This window comes from Oncorhynchus masou, chromosome 17 (assembly GCF_036934945.1).
Source record: "Oncorhynchus masou masou isolate Uvic2021 chromosome 17, UVic_Omas_1.1, whole genome shotgun sequence".
NCBI lineage: Eukaryota > Metazoa > Chordata > Actinopteri > Salmoniformes > Salmonidae > Oncorhynchus > Oncorhynchus masou.
Window position 1 is genome coordinate 5907568 of NC_088228.1, and position 9598 is coordinate 5917165.

The following is a 9598-nucleotide window of genomic DNA, read 5'->3' on the forward strand; positions in this document are numbered from 1 at the left end:
ATCCTGGTCCCAGGCCTCATCTCTGAGTTCCAACGCCGCTCAGCCAGGTATGTACCCAGGTAGGACGGCAGGTTGTGGGGGCGCCTTGTGCTTGTCTCCACCCCCTTACAGGTGTCGCCCATCTTCCCCACTCATCCCATGGGTATGTATACCTGTGTTTTCCGTCTGTCTGTGCCAGTTCGTCGTGTTTGTTCAAGCCTACCAGCGTTTTGTGTCTAAGCCCCTGTTTTATCCAGTCTCTCTTTCCTCGCCCTCCAGGTTTGGACCCCTGCCTGACCACTCTGCCTGACCCTGCCTGCCTGCCGTCCTGTACCTTTGCCCCCTACTGTGGTTTACCAACCCCTGCCTGTCCGAGTTCACCTGCCTGACCACTCTGCCTGACCCTGCCTGCCTGCCGTCCTGTACCTTTGCCCCCTACTGTGGTTTACCGACCCCTGCCTGTCCGAGTTCACCTGCCTGACCACTCTGCCTGACCCTGACCTTTGCCCCCTTCACCTGCCTGTCCGATCACTCTGCCTGCCTGACCCTGCCTGCCTGCCGTCCTGTACCTTTGCCCCCTACTGTGGTTTACCGACCCCTGCCTGTCCAAGATCACCTGCCTGACCACTCTGCCTGACCCTGCCTGCCTGCCATCCTGTACCTTTGCCCCCTACTGTGGTTTACCGACCCCTGCCTGTCCAAGGTCACCTGCCTGACCACTCTGCCTGACCCTGCCTGCCTGCCGTCCTGTACCTTTGCCCCCTACTGTGGTTTACCAACTCCTGCCTGCCTTGACCTGTCGTTTGCCTTCCCCTGTTGGTACAATAAACATGGTTACTTCAGCACAGTCTGCCCATGGGTCTTATCTTAAACCTGATAGCCTCTTTTTGTTAATATACCTAGCTCTTGTAAATAGGTATTTCGTTTTGAACGGTTTGTGCTAGATATTGTATTATAAAGGTCCAATCACCGACACATGCTCTGTTTGTTTCTATGGCAGAGGCTGTGATATAGCCAAAGCCCAGAGCCATATTGTAACGGTCTTCATGCGGTGAAAGAGAGTCGGACCAAAATGCAGCGTGTAGATTGCAATCCATGTTTAATGAAAAAACGTAAACACAAATCAAATACAAATACTACAAAACAAAGAACGTAATGAACGTAACGAAAACCGAAACAGCCTATACTTGTGTAAACTAACACAGAGACAGGAACAAGGACACTAAGGACAATCACCCACGAAACACACAAAGAATATGGCTGCCTAAATATGGTTCACAATCAGAGACAACGATAATCACCTGACTCTGATTGAGAACCGCCTCAGGCAGCCATAGACTAACGCTAGACATCCCACAAAACCCCAAGACAAAAACACACCACAATAACCCATGTCACACCCTGGCCTGACCGAATAAATGAATAAACATAATATATTTCGACCAGGGCGTGACAGAACCCCCCCCCCTAAGGTGCGGACTCCCGGACGCACATCAAAACAATAGGGAGGGTCCGGGTGGGCGTCTGTCCATGGTGGCGGCTCCGGCGAGGGACGTGGAACCCACTCTATAAATGTCTTAGTCCCCCCTCCTCGCGTCCTAGGATAGTCCACCTTCACCGCCGACCATGGCCTAGTTGTCCTCACCCAGAACCCCACTGGACTGAGGGGCAGCTCGGGACAGAGGGGCAGCTCGGGACAGAGGGGCAGCTCGGGACAGAGGGGCAGCTCGGGACAGAGGGGCAGCTCGGGACTGAGGGGCAGCTCGGGACTGAGGGGCAGCTCGGGACAGAGGGGAAGCTCGGGACAGGGGAAGCTCGGGACTGAGGGGAAGCTCGGGACTGAGGGGAAGCTCAGCACTGAGGGGAAGCTCAGCACTGAGGGGAAGCTCAGCACTGAGGGGAAGCCCAGCACTGAGGGGAAGCCCAGCACTGAGAGGAAGCCCAGCACTGAGAGGAAGCTCAGCATTGAGAGGAAGCTCAGGCAGGTAGTTGGCTCTGGCAGATCCTGGCTGGCAGATCTGGAAGAGTCTGGTTGACTGGCGGATCTGGAAGAGTCTGGTTGACTGGCGGATCTGGAAGAGTCTGGCTGACTGGCAGATCTGGAAGAGTCTGGCTGACTGGCAGATCTGGAAGAGTCTGGCTGACTGGCGGTTCCGGCAGATCCTGGCTGACTGGCGGTTCTGGGCAGACTGGCGGCACTGGGCAGACTGGCGGCACTGGGCAGACTGGCGGCACTGGGCAGACTGGCGGCGCTGGGCAGACTGGCGGCGCTGGGCAGACTAGCGGCACTGGGCAGACTGGCGGCGCTGGACAGACTGGCGGCGCTGGACAGACTGGCGGCGCTGGACAGACTGGCGGTACTGGGCGGACTGGCGGCGCTGGGCAGACTGGCGGCACTGGCGGCGCTGGGCAGACTGGCGGCTCCTTGCAGACTGGCAGCTCTGGCTGCTTCATGCAGACTGGCCGCTCTGGCTGCTCCATACAGACTGGCAGCTCTGGCTGCTTCATGGAGACTGACAGCTCTGGCTGCTCCATGCAGGCTGGCAGCTCTGGCTGCTCCATGCAGGCTGGCAGCTCTGTTTGCACTGAACAGGCAGGAGACTCCAGCAGCGCAGTAGAGGAGGAAGGCTCTGGCTGCGCTGAACAGGCGAGGCGCACAGTAGGTCTGATGCGTGGTGCTGGCACTGGTGGTACTGGGCCGTGGACACGCACAGGAAGCCTGGTGCGGGGAGCTGCCACCGGAGGGCTGGGGTGTGGAGGTGGTACTGGGTAGACCGGACCGTGCAGGCGCACTGGAGCTCTTTTTGCTCCATTTCTAACCGAGCCAGCCTCACCTTCAGCCTAGCAGTCCCATCTGAACGACCCGAGGCAGAAGATAAAGGATCAAATCGGGGCAATGTAAAAGGCGTACGAAGAACCCCTTCCTCCGCCCTGTCCTCCGACTTGGCATCAGATGGTCTACCCGTCTCCTCTCCTTGCAATGAGAGAATCCGTTCTCTCACTAAACCCTCCCTGACTAGCATCAAAAGCTCAGCCTTTAGGGCTTTCTCAGGGACAACAAATCCATAATGGTCAGGTATAGCTATAAGGTCTACTTTACGAAACCTCACCAAACAATCAATAGAGGGCGCTTCAAAAAACTTGGAGATGGCTGAGGCAGCCATCTTATACAATGCAGTCTCCTTAACACACTAACTAAACAAGTCATCCAAACTCACAACCTACCATCACACCTCAATCACTAACCACAGAGAGCTCAGAGCAGCAGGGTCCGGTGGGTTTAATGGAAAAATCCCGGATGAGCCCCCATTATGTTACACACGCCTCTATGAAGAGGGAACGCAACACCCTGCTACAACTAAACTCTCCGTGAAGTGAAAAAGGTATGGACTGTAGGTGCAAGAAAGAATGACAACAGGCAGAATGTGGTACCGTTTACAAGGACTTTATTCCTTCACACGGTAATATGGGGAAAAGGGGCTGGACGGAACCAAAGCAAAGAAAGTAAATCTCAAAGCCCCCCCTCTCCTATCTTACCTGCCTACCCACTACTTACCTAATTTAGCACCACCTGGTGCCCTAACCAAAATACAAGGGGGTTGTCCGCCCAGGTCTTACCTAGTGTGCCTAGACAGCGAATATGCTACGGGTATATGTATGCCCGCGGGCCTCTTGCCTAAGCACTCCCTAGGTGCCTTCCCCTTCCCCCTGGGAACAAATGAAACAGAATATTAAAAAATTTCACAAACAAACTAAGAAACAAAGGACATCAAATAAGCTCTATCTGAGCAACAAACTCACAAAACATACCAACTCTCAGCCCAGCAAAATCTCTAGCAAAATCTCTCTAGCAAAATCTCAGCAATGACCTCCCAGCAAATCTCTAGTAAAATCTCTGCAATGACCTCCCAGCAAATCTCTAGCAAAATCTCTGCAATGACCTCCCAGAAAATCTCTCTCTCCTGAACAGAACACTGGCATTTATATAGCTTCAGAATGAATGGGTAATTGGAGACAGCTGCGTCGAGGGGGCAGGGCCAGCTCTCCAATTAGCCATCGAGTCGACCAATCAGCTGCTTGAGGGATTTCAGGAAGCCATTTCCTGAAATAAACACATGCAAATACACAATAAACTGGAGAACGTAACATGGCGGGGGGGTAGAGAGGAAGGAAGTAGTGAAATATACATTTACATTTACATTTAAGTCATTTGGCAGACGCTCTTATCCAGAGCGACTTACAAATTGGTGAATTCACCTTATGACATCCAGTGGAACAGCCACTTTACAATAGTGCATCTAAATCATTTAAGGGGGGATGAGAAGGATTACTTTATCCTATCCTAGGTATTCCTTAAAGAGGTGGGGTTTCAGGTGTCTCCGGAAGGTGGTGATTGACTCCGCTGTCCTGGCGTTGTGAGGGAGTTTGTTCCACCATTGGGGGGCCAGAGCAGCGAACAGTTTTGACTGGGCTGAGCGGGAACTGTACTTCCTCAGTGGTAGGGAGGCGAGCAGGCCAGAGGTGGATGAACGCAGTGCCCTTGTTTGGGTGTAGGGCCTGATCAGAGCCTGGAGGTACTGCGGTGCCGTTCCCCTCACAGCTCCGTAGGCAAGCACCATGGTGTTGTAGCGGATGCGAGCTTCAACTGGAAGCCAGTGGAGAGAGCGGAGGAGCGGGGTGATGTGAGAGAACTTGGAAAGGTTGAACACCAGACGGGCTGCGGCGTTCTGGATGAGTTGTAGGGGTTTAATGGCACAAGCAGGGAGCCCAGCCAACAGCGAGTTGCAGTAATCCAGACGGGAGATGACAAGTGCCTGGATTAGGACCTGCGCCGCTTCCTGTGTGAGGCAGGGTCGTACTCTGCGGATGTTGTAGAGCATGAACCTACAGGAACGGGCCACCGCCTTGATGTTAGTTGAGAACAACAGGGTGTTGTCCAGGATCACGCCAAGGTTCTTAGCGCTCTGGGAGGAGGACACAATGGAGTTGTCAACCGTGATGGCGAGATCATGGAACGGGCAGTCCTTCCCCGGGAGGAAGAGCAGTTCCGTCTTGCCGAGGTTCAGCTTGAGGTGGTGATCCGTCATCCACACTGATATGTCTGCCAGACATGCAGAGATGCGATTCGCCACCTGGTCATCAGAAGGGGGAAAGGAGAAGATTAATTGTGTGTCGTCTGCATAGCAATGATAGGAGAGACCATGTGAGGTTATGACAGAGCCAAGTGACTTGGTGTATAGCGAGAATAGGAGAGGGCCTAGAACAGAGCCCTGGGGGACACCAGTGGTGAGCGCGTGGCGAGGAGACAGATTCTCGCCACGCCACCTGGTAGCAGCGACCTGTCAGGTAGGACGCAATCCAAGCGTGGGCCGCGCCGGAGATGCCCAACTCGGAGAGGGTGGAGAGGAGGATCTGATGGTTCACAGTATCGAAGGCAGCCGATAGGTCTAGAAGGATGAGAGCAGAGGAGAGAGAGTTAGCTTTAGCAGTGTGGAGCGCCTCCGTGATACAGAGAAGAGCAGTCTCAGTTGAATGACTAGTCTTGAAACCTGACTGATTTGGATCAAGAAGGTCATTCTGAGAGAGATGGCATATACAGTAGTAATGGGAGTGGTAGAGAGGGAGGAGAGGGAGGAAGTAGTGAAATATACAGTAGTAATGGGGGGGGGAGGGAGGAAGTAGTGAAATATACAGTAGTAATGGGGGGAGGGGGGTAGAGAGGGAGGAAGTAGTGAAATATACAGTAGTAATGGGGGGGGGAGAGGGAGGAAGTAGTGAAATATACAGTAGTAATGGGGGGGTAGAGAGGGAGGAAGTAGTGAAATATACAGTAGTAATGGGGGGTGGAGAGGGAGGAAGAAGTGAAGTATACAGTAGTAATGGGGGGAGGGGGGTAGAGAGGGAGGAAGTAGTGAAATATACAGTAGTAATGGGGGGTAGAGAGGGAGGAAGTAGTGAAATATACAGTAGAAATGGGGAGGGTAGAGAGGGAGAAGTAGTGAAATATACAGTAGTAATGGGGGGGTAGAGAGGGAGGAAGTAGTGAAATATACAGTAGTAATGGGGGGGTAGAGAGGGAGGAAGAAGTGAAATATACAGTAGTAATGGGGGGAGGGGGGTAGAGAGGGAGGAAGTAGTGAAATATACAGTAGTAATGGGGGGTAGAGAGGGAGGAAGTAGTGAAATATACAGTAGAAATGGGGAGGGTAGAGGGAGAAGTAGTGAAATATACTGTAGTGATGGGGGGTAGAGAGGGAGGGATAAAAAAGAGAGTTGGGGGGAGTGAGAAAGAAAGTGAAATATACAGTAAATGGGGGGTAGAGAGGGAGGAAGTAGTGAAAATGGAAGAAATGGGGAGGGAGAGAGGAGAGAGAGAAATATACAGTAGTAATGGGGGGTAGAGAGGGAGAAGAGAGAGATAGAGAGAGAATGAGATAGAAAGGGAGGAAGAGAAATATACAGTAGTAATGGGGGGAGAGAGAGGAGGAAGTAGTGAAATATACAGAGAATGGGGGTAGAGAGGGAGAAGTAGTGAGATATACAGAGTAGAGAGAGAGAGGGAGAGAAGGAAATATACAGAGAATGGGGGGTAGAGAGAGAGGAAGAGAGAAAGAGTAGAATGAGAGAGAGGGAGGAAGTAGTGAAATATACAGAGTAATGGGGGTAGAGAGGAGAGAGTGAAATATACAGTAGAAAGGGGAGGGTAGAGAGAGAGAAGTAGTGAAAGATACAGTAGAATGGGGGTAGAGAGGAGAGAGAGAGATATAGAGAGAATGGGGGGGGGTAGAAAGGGAGGAAGAGTGAAATATACAGTAGAAATGGGGGGTGAGAGGGAGAAGGAAAATAAAGTAGAAATGAGGAGTAGAGAGAGAGAGTAGAGAAATATACAGTAGTGATGGGGGGTAGAGAGAGAGAGAAATATACAGTAGAAATGGGGGAGAGAGAGAGGAAGAGAGAGAGATACAGTAGAAATGGGGGGGAGAGAGAGAGAGAGAGAGATATACAGTAGAATGGGGGGTAGAGAGAAAGTAGTGAAATATACAGTAGAAATGGGGGGGTAGAGAAGGAAGTAGAAATATACAGAGAAATGGGGGAGAGAGAGAGAGAGAGAAATATACAGTAGTAATGGGGGGAGGGGGTAGAGAGGGAGGAAAGGAAAGAGAATGAGAGAGAGAGAGAGAGAAATGGGGAGAGAGAGAAAGGGAAAGAGTAATGGGGGGGTGGAGAGAGAAGAGTAAAGAGTAGAGAGAGAGAGGAAGAGTGAAAGATACAGTAGAAAGGGAAGGGAGAGAGAGAGAGAGAAATATAGAGTGAGGGGGGTAGAGAGAGAGGAGAGAGAGAGAGAGAGAGAAGAGAGAGAGAAAGAAAGAATGGAAGAAAGGAGAAGAGAGAGAGAGAGAGAGAGAGAGAGAGAGAGAGAGAGAGAGAGAGAGAGAGAGAGAAAGGAAAGGAGAAAGAGAGAGAGAGAGAGAAGAGAGAAAGAAAGAGAGAGAGAGAGAGAGAGAGAGAGAGAGAGAAAGAGAGAGAAAGAAAGAGGGAGAGAGAGAGAGCACTCTAACCCTGCCCACTTTTACAAAGCCATTCAACTCCGACATAGTGAGGCTTCTCCAGTGCTGTGTACATCAGCAGGAAAGGACACCATCACTAATGCAGCTCAACACACTGCTCTATCTCCCAGTCACTTTGTTAAAGGACTAAAGTAGCGTGGACACTCTCTACCCAAACACCAGACTGGAAAGAGTGGACAAGAGAGATTACTAACTGGACAAGAAGAAGAGGACTGGTTTTACAAAGCTGAGAGGAGACACCTGCTTTCCTGGACTTGATAGGATAAGTGGTTTATAAGGACTGCAGCAAAGACCTGGTTTATGAGGACCAAGAAAAGAGCCTGGTCTCAAAACCTCCATCTCCACTTTCCAACATCCAACTTTTTGAAGCTATTGTACCACTCTCAAAGAAGGATTGTACTTTTCTCAAACTTGTTCTTTCAGGGGTAAGGTGAAGAGAGCTCTCCGGTGTGCTGCTTCTCGTTCAGTCACCCCTTGCCGTAGTCCTCTCATCACCCTCTCCAGGGAGTGTGTATGTGTGAGTGTGTGTGTGTGTCTGTGAGTTGTCTGCGCTTTGTAGCACAGGATGCCCTCGTTAGCCGCGTTGGCTCGGGTGCTGGCGTTGCTTCTCCCTGGGCTGCAGACAGGATGTGGCTCCGCTACGGTAGCGGGATCACTTGCGGCGGTGGATGGAGCTACACGGGGACAGGAGCAGGTGGAGGAGATCCAGGTGACCCCCTGTCCATCCTGTGTGCTGGCCCAGATGAGGAGTGATTACCTGGGCTCGGACCCGGGTTCTGTCCCGGCCCCTCCTGGATCTGAGTCAGCATCTGAATCGGCTTCGGCTCAGACAGACATGGTGGAAGCGGTGAAGCAGCACATCCTCGACATGCTCCATCTCAGCGCGAGGCCCAACGTCACCCACCCGGTGCCGCGCGCCGCCCTGCTCAACGCCATCAAGAAACTACACGTGGGCCGCGTGGGCAAGGACGGCATCGTGGAGATCCAGGAGGAGGGGACGGGGGGCGGCGTGGGGGCGGCGCCGCCACCCGAGCCGCCCTCTGAGATCATCACCTTTGCCGAGCCAGGTGTGTATAGCGTTTCATTTAAAGTGTATTCCTAAGTACTTAGAAATGGCATGGTAAAAAGTTAATTATATAGTAATAACATTAATTACTTTCTGGATATGTTTTGGTTGATTTAAACCAACACCACTCGGTAGTGGTAAGGTACAAGGTAGTTATTACTCCTGTTGAATGGTTTGAAAAAGACCCAGAAACTACCCACTGTTTTCTCTTCATTTAAATACCAGCAGTAAACAAAGGTTCCCAAGGGGTTCTTCAGCTGTCCTCATAGGCTAGAAACATTAGCGCAATTTATATGTTGCTAGCCCATAAGATAACCATTTTTTGTTCCATGTAGAACCCTTTTGGGGTTTCAAGTAGAACCCTCTGTGGAAAGGGTTCTACATGGAATCCAAGAGGGTTCTACTTAGAAGGAAAATTGCTCTACCTGAAACCAAAAATGGTTCTTCAAAGGGTTCTCCTGTGAGAACAGCCGAAGATCCCTTTTAGGTTCTAAATAGCAGCTTTTTGTCTTGGCGTGAAATGTAAAATAACGTGCTACCTGAAACCCACGCTGCCTGAATCCCACGCTGCCTGAAACCCACGCTGCCTGAAACCCACACTAGTCTGAAACCCACACTACCTGAAGCCCACGCTGCCTGAAACCCACACTACCTGAAACCCACACTACCTGAAACTCACACTACCAGAAACCCACACTACATGAAACCCACACTACCTGAAACCCACGCTGCCTGAAACCCACGCTGTCTGAAACCCACACTACCTGAAACCCACACTACCTGAAACCCACACTACCTGAAACCCACACTGCCTGAAACCCACGCTGCCTGAATCCCACGCTGTCTGAAACCCACACTACCTGAAACCCACACTACCTGAAACCCACGCCTGAAACCCACATTACCAGAAACCCACGCTGTCTGAAACCCACACTACCTGAAACCCACACTACCTGAAGCCCACGCTGTCTGAAACCCACACTAC

The 9598-nt window shown here is 51.5% G+C and overlaps 1 protein-coding gene across 2 annotated transcripts in view; it reads left to right on the forward strand.

The window, feature by feature from the left end:
* The first annotated feature begins 8274 nt into the window (after window positions 1-8274).
* The window catches only part of inhbab (inhibin subunit beta Ab), a 10014-nt gene continuing 8690 nt past the window's right edge, over window positions 8275-9598 (forward strand). The window contains exons 1-2 of one of the 2 annotated variants that reach the window (XM_064991864.1): window positions 8275-8320; window positions 8381-8614. In XM_064991864.1, the coding sequence (XP_064847936.1) occupies window positions 8290-8320; window positions 8381-8614 (265 nt within the window). In that variant the 5' untranslated portion in view covers window positions 8275-8289. Of the gene's footprint in view, window positions 8321-8380; window positions 8615-9598 lie in introns of those variants that run through there. The other variant, XM_064991863.1, reaches the window with a different exon arrangement.